Genomic DNA, 17,275 nt, shown 5'->3' on the forward strand with positions numbered 1-17,275 from the left:
TGTTTCTTAAATCAAAAAGTACCTTCCATTGCTCTCAGCCTCCTCCAAATCCCCAATATTCTTTTTTTGTTTGCTGCTGTGATTTGACTCCCTGCTAGAGGGGCGGCTATGTTTGTTCTTCATGGTCCCACTGTATATAGGAATGTAGCCACCCGCTCTTGCTCGTTCCTACAATGGTTTTAGGATTATGGGATTTCGCAACTCATAAAAGTACCTTCTGTTTGCTCTCAGTCTCCTCCACATTCCTTTATTTTTATTTTTGTTGATGTGAATAAACTTCCCGTTAGAAGGTGGCTACATTTGTTCTCTATGGTCCCATTGTATGCAGGAGTCACCCTCTCTTACCCGCTGTCGAGATGGACTAGGAGCTATGGACTATGACAGTGGTCTCCAAACTGCAGCCCACTAAACCAACGATGGGGTATAATGACCCCCCCCCCCCCCCCCCCACACACACACACACTGGCATCAATACAGGTGCACAATTTCTCCCAATGACATCAAAGATGGGGCACAATTCCTCCCAATGACACCAACAATGGAACACAACACCTCCCAATGACATTGATAGGGTGCTTTCCCTCCCACTGACACCAAAAATGGGGCTGTTTATTCCCACTGATGTCTGGAGCTTTCCTACTCCTAATGTCCACAGTCCACCCCCCCCCTTAAGTTTGAAGGACAATAAACTGGCCCTTTGTTCAGGAAGTTTGAAGACCCCTGGACTATGGGATGTGTAGTGTGCATAGAGCAGTGTACATGACCACAGCTAATGTGTATTGCTCGTTACAAATTAACAGAAGTGAGTGGAGGGGTAAAAAGACAGGTTTGGGAGCTCAAAGAAGATGTTAAAAACATAGTAAGAAATTATTTTAAGAAAATAGATTACAGGCCTATTAAGTAGTGGATGTGTACGGATTATTTTTGGATAATAAGGATAATGTTTAGTGTGCTTTAAACAAAAACTGTGAGCAGCCTGTGGCTCTCATTACCCTGCAAACATATTTAGGTCCCTGCAATGTCCTCCTGATGCCCTGCAGAGCTCTTATGTGACCAACGTTTAGAATTGTTGTCTCTGGCCAACATCCTGCACTTATCTGTTCTTTAGTGAGGTTGCCCATTTAAGAAGTGTGCCACTAGTTAGGCACAGGATGGGTGGGCCAGGACAAGCTACTGCGGCAGCTGGCCACCATTTGCTTAGCAGAACGCACCAGTTTTATGGAGTCTTGGAGAGTGCTCTGCAGGATATCTGTCATGGCATTCTGACACCAAGTCAAATTCTAACGAGCAGGGCCCTCTGATTCCTCCCGTATTGAATTGTATTGTAACTGTACTGTTCGCCCTAACGTTAAAAAGCAATGTGCAAACTGTTGGCGCTATATAAATCCTGTATAGTAATAATAATTCTGTTTCCTAGCCACAATTTCACTCTGATGTGCACAGCAACAGATCATTCCTAAGCTGGCTTTACATTCAATGTACTTAAATGGAGCTCTCAGTCGGACAATCTGCAGTACACCCGTTTTTATAAATATAATATATTTGCCTATAATGTTATTGTGGTTGTGTTTTGTGTTACTCATGCATGTCATTTTTACTTTTTATGTAGAAAGGTGTTTTGTATAGCTTTTAGTATTTAAATACTTTTACAAAGATTATATTTGTAGATTTGGAAAAATTTAATATATGTCATTCTTATATGTAATTTGAGCTTTTTATTTGAGCAGACTTTTTTCAGTAAAGCAGTTAATGTCAGGCTGGTAATCATGTGAAAAGGTGTCAAGTGCTCCACCTGCTGACTAAAAATAGTAAATCTTAGCTGTTCATATTCAAAACTTCCTATTTACCTAACACAAACAAAAAACATTGAAAACAATTGTAGTTGTAGTGCTTTAATATGATAAATACATTTTCATTCCCTTTATGAACATGTTGAATGTTCTTTCTTTCTGACAGATCATCAGGGAAGTGAGAGCACAGACATGTGCTCATCTGAGAGTCCAGAGACCATGATCACAAATGAAACTACTGTCTCTGTTGTGTCTGGATGCCCTGAGTCCACATCTGAGGGAATCGGAGGCGAAGCAAAAGCTCTTTCCTTTACTGATCCTGCCAGCAGTGGAACAAGCACATCAACTACAGAGAGTGACGATGACAGAGCAAAGAAATTACTGTACTGTGCCCTCTGCAAAGTGTCTGTAAACTCACTGTCACAACTGGAGGCCCACAATAAAGGTAAAGCCAGGAGTGTGGGAAACCATGACTATCCTCAGCTCAATGCACATACAATATTGAAAGGGCTGATAGCATACTTACTGAACATCTACCATGGGAAGGAGAAAAACAGAAACATTCTATGTAACGTGTGATCAAGGTAGAGTTTTCCAACAGCTATGCAATGTAAGGATCTATGTAGATTTAAAATTGAACTTTACAATAAATAAAAACAAAATTGCTAGCAGGACAGCTCTTTAATGCAAAAGAGACAAACTATGTCCCATCTGCAATAAAGGCTTCTTATCTTCCTGCTAGCACACTGAGCTGGGCACGCCTTGGTACCAGGATGAATGAACTCCAGTATCCAGTATGCATATGTGCGGGTTATGTCACCCAGGGCCTGCAAACCAGGATGACCAAAGATTGCAGACATAAGTACTGCTTTATCTTCATTTTAGTCAGATAGGCCCTTACACTACATAGCTGTGCCTGTACAGACTGTAACATGCATTGCCATCTTGAACTTTCCACTGGTCACACTCTATGCCTTATAGATAGCCAGGCAAAGAAAATCCATTTGTTCAGATAGCCAGGCAAGGAAGATTTGTACTTCTAGTTAGTCAGGCAAGGAAGATCCATAATTTCACATAACCAGACAGGGAAGAATCATACTTCCAAACAGCCAGAGAAGGAAGAGCCATACTTTCAGATAGCCAGGCAAAGAAGATTCATACTGTCAGATAGCCAGACAAGGAAGATCCACACTTTCAGATAGCCAGGCAAAGAAGATTCATACTGTCAGATAGCCAGACAAGGAAGATCCACACTTTCAGATAGCCAGGCAAAGAAGATTCATACTGTCAGATAGCCAGACAAGGAAGATCCACACTGTCAGATAGCCAGGCAAGAAATATTAGTACTTCTACATAGCCAAGCAAGGAAGATTCGTACTTCCAGATAGCCAAGCAAAGAAGATCCATGCGTTCAGATAGCCAGGCAAGAAAAATCTGTACTCATTTGTGTATAGTACGTATTTGTGTATATTAACTGGCACCCACAGTGGTATTTCAGAGAAATAACCTCAATTTTGAAAAAATAAAACTCATGCCTCCAGCAGATGGAGTATTGGACCTCTGCAGAGACACCAGTGCTTTCACAAAGAAGGCACATATCCCACTCTGCTGCATGCTGTAGGAGACAGGTTTTGCTACTTAGGATGTGGCTGCTATCTAAGGGCTCATTCACACTGGCAGCAGGCCTTTTCACCCCTTGGAAAATGCATTCTGTGTTGAACTGTTTTTCAGAGGGTGGTAGAGCAGTGTCTGAAAGGCATACAAGAGGCAATGATGCTGCCTCCTGAATGCTCTTTTTTCTGACAGCTGAAAGGACACTTTATGTGTAAATACAGCATGCAACTGCTAGACAAGCATTTGGCTCACGGTTGGAGTACGGCCCCATTCACTTGAGTGGGTAATATTTGGTAGCAGTGCTATGAGCCGAGTGAAAATTTTTGCTGCAAAGCTTTGCATGTGTACAGCCCTGAATGGTTGCATGTTTTAGTTAGGTAGGTAGTCAGGGGTGGTAAAACTGCGGCTCCGCCACCTGTGATTGATGCCCCCACTCTACCCACCTGTGTGAATGAGACCTAGAGAAAATTAAAAATAAAAAGAGTAATATTTTAAGAACATTTTATTATTAGATACTATGTGATTAGCTCTAGACATTGGAGAAGTATACATAATTTGATATTTCCAGACAGTCACCTGCAGCGATTAACATAATAAGTATCTGAGAGTCATGTTCAGCTTCTTAGCCACTGATTGACATACACTGGTATAAACAGTTATTTATTTGTCATCTGACCTCCAGCAGTTTTCTAGTTTGCATGGAAGCTTGACATCATTTCATTTTGTCAATTTTTCTTTTAATAAAGGCACTAAGCACAAAACTATTCTTGAAGCGCGAAGTGGTCTGGGCCCAATAAAGGCTTATCCTCGACTTGGAGGGTTAAACAGCGGGTTAACAGGAACGGTGGATTCCAACAACCAAGAGAGGACTTTTCACTGTGAGATCTGTAATGTCAGAGTCACCTCAGAAGGCCAGCTTAAGCAGGTACAGTCTGCATTTATTACTATTTCTATATTCCTTCCTGTATACTATGATGACTTTCTCTCCATTCACCCTAAAGGGACTTTGGGGAACTTGTCCAACCAGACTAGTTACCTTTTTTAAATTTAAAATGAAACTATTGAGTTTGCAATAGTTGTTTCTTATAGAATGGTAAATAAATTGTACTACACAGAAATTTGTTATGTTTCAATGATCAACCTACTTCTGCTATCCTGTATGACTGCCTAGGATAAGAAGGATAACAACACTTTTCAGAGCTCACAGTTCTGCTGACTCAGTGTCACTTCCCTGTCTCCTGCTTCTGTCCAGAGGACCCATGAGCATCCTCACAAAGGTGGTTCTCACCCTAAGGGCTCCTACTCAAGCCCAAAACAGTACCTTTAATACCAACCATCAGCTTACAGAACGTACAACTTCAGTTAAATCCTTACTTAAACTTTTAGTTCAAATTAAGGCAACTTAACATCTTCCATCCCAGTGACCCTTCAAAGCCATAGACAGTTTGAACCATATATGGGTATGAATTTACCAAGTTGATCGAGCAGCTTGGGTACGACCAGCCTGCCGGAGTTTACATGCAATCATAGCTAGTGGCTGGTATAGGTGCTAGCAATAATCACAGTGTTCTCCGGGTGGGGGTGGCTTCTCCCGCCCTTGTCAACACTAACTATGTTAATGGGGGAATTGAGCAAAATACGCTTCGTGTATGGCCTGCATAACAGGGTCTTTATGTCTGGGGGGGGGGGCAGGAAGGACTGCCCGATCACATGACCACTGTGATTGGCTGTCAAAGCCTTCTCCCAATCATTACTAGAGACAGGGAGTGCAAAGTGAGCAGACTGTTTGCACAGAAACCTTGCGCACCCATGGACACATATATGCAGCATGTGGATGTTAAAGCCCACTCTCTTTGGTTCTGCACATATGCATTACATGGATGGAAAGAGGTTAGAAAGTTTCAGCATATTGCACTAACTGACTAAGTAAGCAACAGTGCATGCAGTGCCTTGAAAAAGTATTCATACCCCTTTGACATTTTGTCATATTTATCATGTTACAACCAAAAACTTAAATGTATTTTATTGGGATTTTATGTGATAGACCAACACAAAGTGGCACATAATTGTGAAGTGGAAGGGAAATGATAAATGGTTTTCAAAATAAATATGTGAAAAGTGTGGCATGCATTTTTTTAATCTGATACCCCTAACTAAAATCTAGTGGAACCAATTGCCTTCAGAAATCACCTAGTTAGTAGAGTCCATTTATGTGTAATTTAATCTCAGTATAAATTAAGCCTCCAGAGGTTTGTTAGAGAACCTTAGAGAACAAACAACATCATGAAGGCCAAGGAACACACCAGACAGGTCAAGGATAAAGGTGTGGAGAAGTTTAAAGCAGGGTTAGGGTATAACAAAATATCCTAACACAAGCACTGTTCAATCCATCATCGAAAAATTTAAAGAATATGGTGCAACTGCAAACCTACCATGGCCGTCCACCCAAACTGACAGACTGGGCAAGGAGAGCATTAATTTAGAGAAGCAGCCAAGAGGCCCATGGTAACTCTGGAGGAGCTGCAGAGATCCACAACTCAGGTGGGAGAATCTATCAACAGGACAACTATTAGTTGTGCACTCCACAAATCTGGCCTTTATGGAAGAGTGGCAAGAAGAAAGCCATTGTTAAAAGAAAGACATAAGAAGTCCCATATGCAGTTTGCGAGAACCCATGTGGGTGATGCAGCAAACATGTGGAAGAAGTTGCTCTGTTTAGACGAGACCAAAATTGAACTTTATGGCCTAAATGCAAAACGCTATGTGTGGCAGAAAACGAATACTGCACATCACCCTGAACACACCATCCTCACTTTGAAACATGGTGGCGGCAGCATCATGTTGTGGAGATGCTTTTCTTCAGCAGGGACAGAGAAGCTGGTCAGAGTTGATGGGAAGATGGAGGGAGCCAAATACAGAACAATCTTAGAAGAAAACCTTTTAGAGTCTGCAAAAGACTTGAGACTGGGGCGGAGGTTCACCTTCCAGCAGGACAACTACCCTAAACGTTCAGTCAGAGCTACAATGGAATGGTTTAGATCAAAGCATATTCATGTGTTAGAATAGACCAGTCAAAGTCCAGGCCTAAATCGAAGTGAGAATCTTGGTAAGACTTGAAAATTGCTGTTCAGACACTCTCCATCCAATCTGGCAGAGCTTGATCTATTTTGCAAGGAAGAATGGGCTAAAAATGTCACTCTCTAGAAGTGCAAAGCTGGTAGAGACATCCCCAAATGTACTTGCAGCTGTAATTGGAGCAGAAAGCGGTTCTACGAAGTATTGACTCAGGGGGGCTGAATACAAATGCATACCACACTTCACATATTTATTTGTAAAAAAAAGGTTGAAAACCATTTATCATTTTCATTCCACTGCTCAATTATGTTCCACTTTGTGTTGATCTATCAAATAAAATCCCAATAAAATACATGTACATTTTTGGTTGTAACATGTGGAAAATGTCAAGGGGTATGAATAGTTTTTCAAGGCACAGTATATATTTATAGATAGATAGATATAGATATATATATATATACTGTATATATTTGAAACAAATACTCACATACAGATGTTTTCCTAAAAAACGTTTCTCACTGTTAGCTCTTTTCTCTTTTGGTTAAATCCATTGATAGTGTTATTTAAAACACTGGATAGTTTCCAGTTCTGAATGTTCAGTGTTATGAAAATTATCCTTTAAAGAATCTTTGCTTTCCAGAAGGAGATAACGACCTTATTCCATATGTTTTATTTAGTATTTGGCCAGAGAACACTAGAAGATGATTGTAAGAGAGATATATATTGATTCTGAGATGAGATGAATCGCCAGTTTTTGATTACAGCTCGGTTTGATGTACAGAGAAAGACACATATCAAAAATGTAATAATTGTGTTTTATAAATTGCATGATCCTTTGCAGGCTCAATAAGTTTTATATTCTATATGTAACTAGCCGTGTAAAATTAGAGACTATCAGAAAGAATGTATGTGACAAACCCGCAGCCAATTTGTCCTAAAAGGTTTGCATGTTTCAGCAGGTTAAATAAAAGGTTTTCGATTTGTGCAGGATGTATATATAAACTCCATAATACCTTTATGTTTCTGTATCAGCATATCTCAAGCCGCAGACATCGTGATGGAGTGTCAGGGAAACCCAACCCGCTACTAAGTCGGCACAAGAAACAGCAAACCCTTCAGGAACTTACGGTTGGTATCCTGGAGACTTCTTTTAACCTTCTGGCACCCTGTTGAGGAAGTCACCCCCATTATCCTAATCTAACCCCCATGTTTTACCCTTCTTACCAAATAGATCAGCAGCCTGTAAATTCAGCAGTTGTATCACTTATAGCCCTTCCCTTGCTTTTGGTTAGCAGTTAAAAAGCATTTACGAGCATCCGAGGCCCATTCTGAAAGCTTAAAAAATCTTCATAAAGGGTTATTACATCAAACATAGCGATGAAATGCATTTTATTGCTTGGAAAGCACATGCTAACCACTTAGCGTTCACACTCCATATCTCCAGTGGAGATGTTTGTTATGAGAGCATACAGTTAGGAATGGCTGACAATCACATAGCACAGCAGCAGGTGCCACATTCAGCATCTGAAAAATATCCACTTGTCAGCTTCTTGGTTATGTACTGTCCAAGGAATCTGTAATTCTATAGGGCTGTAGATGTGACCAAATCAGTTAAACTTGTTTACAGAAAAAGCAAATAAGTAGGAGAAAGAAAAGTGCTACCTACATACATTACATAATATGCTCAGTATATGCGACATAAGGAAATCTAGGCATCATTCTACAAAATACTTAATTTGTGTTTAAAAAACAAAAACAAAAAAAAAAGATTTGTATGCTATATTCAAAACTTAAAGTGGTGTTGCCACCAAAAAAATAAAACTACTTAAAATTCGTAAAAAAAATCAAAAAAAAATAATTGGCAAAAAAAATAATTTTTACTCACCTCTAAATACCGGTTGCTAGGGGGTCCCTCGTAGTCTGCCTTCTTCATTGCCCGGGCTGGTGACATCACTTCCCCTCGCGCCGCACATTCACCTGGGACCTGTCATGTGTCCCAGGTGACTGTACGGCGTATCACGGCGCCCTGCGCCGCTCGCGCATGCGCAGTGGGTGCCCGGCTGTGAAGCCACAGCCGGGTGCCCACAGTATGCATGACGGCGCCGCGAGCGGAGCGGGGAGCGAGGGGGGGGCTTCGTTCCCCCGCATCGCTGGACCCTGGGGCAGGTAAGTGTCCGATTATTAAAAGCCAGCAGCTGCAGTATTTGTAGCTGCTGACTTTTAATTTTTTTTTTTTTAGGGGGTACCCCACTTTAAATACCCAGAAAATTCTTAAAAGCATTATATATACATATATGAGATCAGTTTTACCTGCTGAAACAATTTGTGTTTTTGCCCGCCAAGTCCTCATATTTACACATCTTTGGCACACAGCACAATCTGGCCTTTCAGGACAGGGGATCTGATTTTTTTTTACCTGCAGTTTCACCTTCACTTGCTGGTTTCTTCCTTACTCTGTGACTGAACAGTGAAAGGAAAAGCAGCTCCCTGATGGGCTCATCACTTTGTCACTCTGCTCCCCTCCCCCCTGATTTGCATGTCTTTCACACTGCAACACTCTCCTAATCTGGAACTCTCCATTCAGGGACGGAAAGAGGCTGATAACAAGTTAAATGCAGGTATTTGAGCTGGTCAAACACGGTTCAAATTTTCCTGCTGAAACAGCCAAGATTCGAACCGTTAATGGGCAGGCTGAATATAGCAAGTTGGTTGATCGATCGATCAACTTGGGTACAACCAGCCTGCCGGATTATTTTACAATGCCGGATTATCTAACCATTATCGGCTGCTATAGCCGCTAGCAATAATCACTGTCTTCTCGCAGCGGGGATGGCTCCCCGCCCCCTCGGCTGGCATTAAAAAAATAAAACATTTAACACCCCCAAGAGGCATATAATGTCTGATGGAGATTACTTATGCTGCTCACCGGTATATTTTACTAACTGGTGGTGAGCATTGTTTTTTATTTTGTTTTATTTTTTTTATCTGAACTCTCCTTAGAGATAACTTTCTATATCATTCAGATGGTTTTGCTTACACTAATAATTGCTCTTGTTTTTTTGACAGGCAAGTCTGGTGTTTCAGAAGGACCTTCCAAAAACCCTTTCAGCAGGGCTTCTTCCCAGTCCACTTGCAGTGGCGATGGCAGCTGCTGCTGCTGTGTCTTCTCCACTAAGTTTACGTCCAGCTGGAACTCCTTCTCTTCTTCAAGGTCCACCCCTGACACACCATATGCTACGACCAGCTCCAGGGCCCATCAGAACTGCACATGGCACTATACTTTTCTCCCCTTACTGAGGAGGTTCCTCTCCTATCACATTGTCTCACTACTCCACTGGAACCTGAACCTGCACTTAGACAACCAGGCCAGTACTTGACCAGCTGCCTCCGGCTCATCCCAATCTCTACCCTAGGAAATATATAGTAACTGGAATACTCTGGAAACCCATGAACCCTGCTTTTCCCAGGACACAAGCAGCAAAAGAGCTATGTGTGGATTTCTGAAGGTTCTGACAGATCAGGCTTTTGCCCAAATGATGGACACTTTGGCCAGTGGAATGAGAACATTGTCTCAGGGTCTGCTTCAAGCAATGGATAACATTGTGGCATTTTAGATTCTTATTGGGTTAAATGGCTCAATAAACTGTGACTCTGAAATAAACAGAAGACATGCTGGATAAAGTGCTGAAGGGGTGTTTGTGCTGCTGTTTAAATAAGCCACCTCTTTCACATCGAGGAGGATGAAAGTCAGCATCTTCTCATTGGCTCTTCTGCTCTATAGCATTCTCTACCCCAACCTTGGCTCATATGATGTTTCGATTTGTTTCTGTTCTGGACAGAAATAGCTTTTTTTTAAAAAACAAAACAATAACTTCAGGGAAACAGCATATGTTTTTGATTTACAGTTACTAAATCTTCTTATACATATTGTAATCACTGCGCTACAAAAAGAAAAATGTCTTGTACTGGACTGTTTAATGGCTGGGAAAAATAATGAGGACTTGTGTATGCTTTAAACGTACAATAGTAGTGAAAACTTCCTATGCAGTTCCTACTTGGACCACAGGGTGTCAACACTGAACCATTTAGCCATAGATATGTTTTGTCCCACTTAGACATACTCTGTGGTACAAACTCAACAAACCGGTAGCAGGTGGCTTATGGTGCTCCAGCAGCTCTCAGCATGCCCTAGCAGCCAATTATTAGCAGGATATGCTGGTAATTGTGCTATTACAACAACTGGAGAGTCATGGCTTACATAAACCTACTATAGACTGTAGATTGTTATAGTTTGTTTTAATGTGCCCTCCACCCGTGGAGGAGAAGTACTGTATAAGTACTGTAGCTAGTGCAATTAATATCTATATAATATATCACTTGTTTCTGCAAGACACAATAGGCCACATAACATAATCATGAAAATTAAACATGGGAACCGTCACAGAATGGCAATAGAGAGTAGTAACCTACGTAATCTATATATATTACAATATGTGGCTACTGGCCAGTGATACTTTAGGTAACTTTCAATCAAAGCAATGGTTTCTGTGTAGGCAGATCCCTGTCTACTGTCTTGCCATATAGTATGCCAGACCCATACAAGTACCTTTCTAAGAATCATGGGATACCAAGTACAATGGCGCAGTCACAGAAACCTCAGCTGTGCTAAAAAATTCAGTTCAATAAAACATAGAATCTTTGGAAAAAGCCTTTGGAGAACCACTTGAGTCAGGAGTAGAACTCGTGGCTACAGCAAAGGCAGTTCTTGGATTTCTGTTTGTACCTAACATTAGATATACCTACCTATGTCAAGTTTGATTAAACTGGTCACCAACCTGGCAAATACTGGCTGAGTGTATGATGAAATAAGACAAATGGGTAACCTACAGTACCATCAGTGTAATTGCACGTCAGAACAATCTCTTACGCAGAGTTATTGGCAGCTGAAGCTATATATATTTATTTTGCAGTAAAAGTGAAGCCTACTCCTGACCCTTCCACCTACTAAACCTCCTATCGGTCACTGATTCTGTCCATTACTAGGGGGAGCAATAAGGAGGCTTAGGATAAAGGAAGGGATGAGGTGACATTTACAGGAAAAGTTCAAATTTTCTCATAATTTCAATTGCTTATATCTGGAACTACTGATTGTTGTGGCATTCAGTTATGCAATTCATCACATGCTTAGATTGAATTTTCCACATTTTTTTACAGGTCTTAGCTTAATGTGATACCATGGTGCAAAGAGTGATGGTTTAGAATAGGCAATGGTAACCAACCTGAAATTCTCTTTCATTACGTTAAAGCACCTCTTTGGTACAGTGTTGGCATTAGCTTTTATTGGTTTCCTGATGTCATTGTGGTGGGTATCCCTACCAAGCACTGACACATCCAAGCAGTGTGAACTACAATACTGCCCAAGCCAGATTGCATTCTTGGCCAGGCCATGATAAGAGCCAGGGGTATAGTAACAATTTACCCGGCCAATCGAAGAATAACAAAAATGTATCACCACTATATTTAAGGATGATGAGTTCTTAATTTAATTTAAAGTATATATTTTTAATGAAAATATACTGTTTGCTTGTGGTCCATCATGTAGAAACAGGGCTGGGTCTCCCTTCCTACAGCTGCATGGTTTTATACGTAAAATACTCTATGCTGAACAGTCTGAAATAATGATATTCCATGAATGTATTATTTCAGAGTTGGATGGATGCAAGCCTTATGAGCACTGAATGGAGGAAAGTCCTCTAAGAGTTGTAAACAATAGTAACTTTTAATTGGTTACTAAATTTTTTGTCTTTTTGAGAAACACAAAAACGCAAAAAGGGACAGTTGTGAGTCCTATAAAATAGTAAACTGATATTTAGCTCCATATGTTTTAAGCACTTCTGATCCTTTAGCAGTCCTTGTACAGTGTTTCTGAATGAGATAATCTGATTCGCAAATAGGTTAAATGTATAAAACAGAGAGCAGGAAATACTTTCCCATAGTCTGGAGTGCACTGAAAGATAACTAATTTTACCTTGTCCAACATACACCCATCTACCCCATCCCATTCTCTGCCCGTTTAGCCAAGCTAGTCCTGCCTTATGCTATTGATGTCAGTAGAGGACCTGAAATATGTTATCTCTGCTGAGGTCACATGATTCTAGAATGAGGTACGTTAACCACTTTAGAAACTACTTGCACAAATTATTTGTTGTCTGCAGAAGAGGCTTGTGTATTTTGACAATCGTTTTATTTATTTGAGAGTTGAATTTTTCCTGAAGACTATGCAATTCTTCCTGTGACACTTATGTATTTCTTTGTCTCCATAACTGACATTTATGTGCCGGTACATCACTCCTCAGCTGTCATAGAGGCTTGTGTCAGAGGATATAAGCTGAGGGAGGGCTGGAATTGTGGCATTACCACTAAATGTATGAAAAGTAAATAACGTGTACTTAACATGTACTGACTCTGCCAGCTGCTATAAAAATGAATTGTAGTCATTAGACTGACATGTAGCAATAAGTTAGGGACAAGATGAAGCCATTGTATGACCACTGTCAAAAAGCCCTTTAATAGCCAAAGAGCTCATAGTTCCAAACCTGATGTGATATTATGAATCAGTGCACACTCACCAGTTTCCCTCTGTATAAAAATAATAATAATAAAACCAATAAAGTAGATGTCTTATATCAGTTTACTTGTGTTCCGATACTGACCACTCTCATTGTATGTGACATGTCTGTTGTTATTTACACTTTATTCAGTTATAGATTGCAAAGTTATTAAGTTGCTCATGTGCACCACAAGTGCCTTGTCGGTGCTGGCATTACTAGTGCACTGCAGCTTTTTCTTGCTGTTCTCATTCTGCAATAGCAATGCCTAGCAGCCTTAAAGTGCAAATTGTGGGGTAAAACTCCCCAACAAGAACAATGTACGAAACACCTGAGAGGGTCCCCAGTGTACTAAAAATGTATTTTGAATTCAAACATTTTGTTCGAGGATGTAAGCGCCATCACAAGCAATTGAAAAGGTACCACACAAATTGAAAAGGTAACGTAAATAGCTCCACACGGGCATCAAGACAAAAAAAGAACACCGTTGACAGTACAGAACATGACACTAGCCCTTCTTTAAAGGGTGGATATTGTTGCAACTGAGAGAATCCGACAGGTGATGGCTGTTCACGCCTTTCAATCACTGTTAGAGAAAGCAAAAATAAGCAACACTTGGATGGTCCACCCCAGCCATAGCCTGGGGGGTAGCAAGGACCAGGCAGTGTCCAGAAGGTATGCAGCAGGCATTCAGTAATTAAGGAGGAAGGTAGAGATTACAAAATTAAAGGGGGAGAGGGGAGAAGGGGGAGTGGTTCTGGGGTCTGTGTTGATGGTGGTCCCAAGAGCGCAAACTGATGGCGAAGTAATGGATTTGATTAAGGCTCCAAAAAAGCAGTGTCGAAATCCAATAAAAAAATATTTTTTATGTTGTCGGTATCTCCACTGAAGATGTATCCTGTGCCAATGGCCACACAGGGAATCAAAAATATTTTTTATGTTGTCGTTATCTCCACTGAAGATGTATCCTGTGCCAATGGCCACACAGGGAATCTCCTCAGTGCGGACATAGGCAATGACAGAGGCCTGAACACATTACCACTCTATTAAAAACTAAAAAAATGTTTTACCTGGTGATCCACTTTAAAATAATGTAGTATATCTGTGGGCCTATACAAGCAATCACAATCAGTCTTTCGCTCATCTAATTTCAAGACAAATAAAACTGTGTCGTTCAATATTGCACTTTGTTATAACTGAATAAATAAGTGTAATAACAACCTTATATTAAACTTTTAAAAGCTCGGTCCATTTAAAAATCATACTCAAGCATTAGGTTTATGCTGGTGATCATACATGATGAAAACAAATGCAATTATCCTTATGCTGTGTCACAGTGATCAGTAAATCCAGAGATATAGTCAGCTCAGTGTACACGCTTATCCATCCTGTGGAAGCTAAGCCAAGCTTGTTCCCACCCTTACTACTTTTTCCAAGCCTTCCTGGTGGTCCTTAAATGTGATGATTGTTCTTTTTTAGTTACAGAAAGTGCAGAAGTGCAGGGTCAAGATTGTGTTTTATAGCTGCCTCTCTCTGGATCTATAAATCATAAACATGCTAGGTTACTTGCCCGTGTCAAATGATCAAAATCAGTGAAAACCAGATGGTTTTAAATGTCTCTTTTTTTAAGATTCTTGTTTCAAAAGTCACCTGTACACATTCTTCTCTGGTCACAAATCTCAGGTTCTAACTCAGATAAAGCCAAGGTACAGATGATTCCAAAACCTGTTCGATCAGTCATGCTGGACATGTTGGTACATGAACACAATATGCAGCCTTAGTGTATAATGGTCAGACAGCAGTTGTTTGCATCCCATATGCTCGGAAATTAACCGGAAGCTGAAACGGATGGAAATGGTTGCAGTAGGAAAGGTGATCGAACACATCTCAGAAAAAAAAAATGCTGTAGAGTGTTGAATTATCAGATTGGGTTGTAATTCATTCTAGAAGGGAAAGTTGGTGTATACCTTGGGGCACATAACATTTTTTATGGGCAAATATTAATTGAAAAAATTAGACACAATTCTGTATACATATTTTTGCAATGGTTTTCTCTTTTTTTAATCTCTTTGTTCTTTCTGGTACAAGGGTCCGGAAATTATTCAGAATTATTGATCTCATGGGGTAATTTAGAGTTCTGGGTGTAGTACAGGACTACAGCGTCTTGGACTGCTACTATAATTGGCCTTCAAGTTTAGAGCCATGTCACTCCGGAAACTTTGTAGCAGAGATTTGCATGAACCACAATTGTTTGTGATTACGCTCTATGGCAGTTTGCAGCTGGCTGTAGAGTAATTGCTGTAGTACAATACTTTGCTGTGCTGTTACAAATCTCTGGTGTGACATGATGATCAGCAGCTGCACTGGATAACATGTAGCTAGCTCCATATGGCTCCAAAGAGTAGCTTTAACTACAAATTCTTTCAAACTGACATTTTGACAACAATTTGAGAGGTAAAAAACATTTTTTATAAAAAAAAATTTTCATTGCACTTCCTTGTAACTCTTTGTACAAGTATGTGAGCTTCTTGACCATTTTCACAAATATATGAAAGAAGGGATCAAAGTTATCCTGGAAGCTTAGCCAATAAAGGGTGTCAACTCACTTACAAACCTTCTGCATTGACAGCTATTAAAATTTTCTATTAAATTTCTATTAAAAATGATGAGCGATTCTGAAGCTGCTACACATCACTACACTGAAATTAGTTATGTGTCATGACATTTTTAAAATGACATTAAAGGTTAATTTATAAAAAAAATAAACATGTCATATTTACATTCTCTGTGCAATGGGTTTGCACAGAGCAGCCATGATTTTCTTCTTCTTCCCGGCTCCTCAGCACTCCTGGCATTTCCCCTTGACCAGTGGCCCCAATAGCAAGCTTCTTGCTATGGGAGCATTGGTACGTGCTTGCTTCTGAGCCCCACTCTATGCATCTATAAGACACATCGGCCCGCCTATTGTCCCAGGAACACCTGGGACAGCCATGGGTTCCCCTGCACATCGCTGGATTGAGAGGGGGCTCAGATGAGTATTGGGGGGCTGTGGGGGGGGGGACAGCACACATATTTTTTTCACCATCATGCTCTTTAAATGCATGAGGGTAAAAAAAACTTTAGCCTTTACAACCACTTTAAGCATGACAATGCCTTCATCTGATTTTCTTTCCAGAAGTATAGCACCATCTTTGTTCAGGCACTATCCAAGATAAGTTTAAAGTGAGGTAATCCTTATGCACTACCACTTGTGAATAATAATAAAAAAGAATAACTATTATATATTTTAGGTTTCAGCAGCTGCTTACATCGACACAATGTGTCCCCACATGTATACACAGGATTATTTTTTTAAAGTGTCTAAATCAGTGATTCTCAACCAAGATTCTGTGGAACCCTAGGGTTCCTCCAGAGGTTACTAGGGGTTCCTTCAGCATTGGGCAATTTCTGTCTCTCAGATAAGTTCCCACTGACACCATTGATCTTTTTACCTATCTGTAAGGAGGTAATTCTTCCCAATGACCACAAGTGTAAGGACCATTCTTCCCACTGAACATCACACTAATGTATAATGAGTTGTAGATTTCGACTTTTTAGCAGGGGTTCCCTGAAAATGGAGAACTATTTCAAGGTTTACTCTGTGTTGAGAAGATTGAGAAAGGCTGGTCTAAATATTACAGATTATTGGATATATGTATGTAGCACTAACCCCCGAAGGAGCTGCTTTTTTTAATTGGGCCTGCACTCTACCTAGAAAACCCACTGTCTTGGCTCAATCCCCTTGGCACAGCTGTGGTGCAATGTAACACAGTACAATATACAACAATGCAAAGTACCTGTATTGTATCCTCAGGATCTGCTGCCTCCACCTGGTGGGGAAAAGAAATACACCACACAACTGGATACTTAACCAGAAATATTGTTTACTGTAAATATTTCAACAGGTGGTTACAGTAATTGTGCTGTCATCCCAACATAGGACGACACCACAATATATTTCAATAAAACAGGATATAACATATATATGTAAAGCTATTTAAATGAACCTGGGAGCTGGTCAGGAGGACCAAGACCATGGGCTATACGTGAGGCCTCACTAAAAGTACTTCAGTCCAGGGGTTTTCTTTTCTTCGCTAGCTCAAATCACTCCTCTGTATTTGTAATCCAAAGTAATGTGAAAGACTAAGC

General features: G+C 40.4%; 1 protein-coding gene across 5 annotated transcripts in view; it reads left to right on the top strand.

Moving 5' to 3' along the window:
• The window catches only part of ZNF385A (zinc finger protein 385A), a 496,355-nt gene extending 483,187 nt beyond the window's left edge, over positions 1–13,168 (top strand). For all 5 annotated transcript variants that reach the window (XM_077483783.1, XM_077483787.1, XM_077483785.1 and 2 more), the window contains 4 exons: positions 1,957–2,235; positions 4,151–4,329; positions 7,512–7,607; positions 9,546–13,168. In XM_077483783.1, coding sequence (XP_077339909.1) covers positions 1,957–2,235; positions 4,151–4,329; positions 7,512–7,607; positions 9,546–9,776 — 785 coding nt within the window. In that variant the 3' untranslated portion in view covers positions 9,777–13,168. The remainder of the gene's footprint in view (positions 1–1,956; positions 2,236–4,150; positions 4,330–7,511; positions 7,608–9,545) is intronic.
• The last annotated feature ends 4,107 nt before the right edge of the window (positions 13,169–17,275 follow it).

Source organism: Lithobates pipiens, unplaced genomic scaffold, assembly GCF_037356315.1.
Source record: "Lithobates pipiens isolate NorthernLeopardFrog02 unplaced genomic scaffold, aLitPip1_a1.2 Scaffold_16, whole genome shotgun sequence".
In the NCBI taxonomy this organism is placed as follows: domain Eukaryota; kingdom Metazoa; phylum Chordata; class Amphibia; order Anura; family Ranidae; genus Lithobates; species Lithobates pipiens.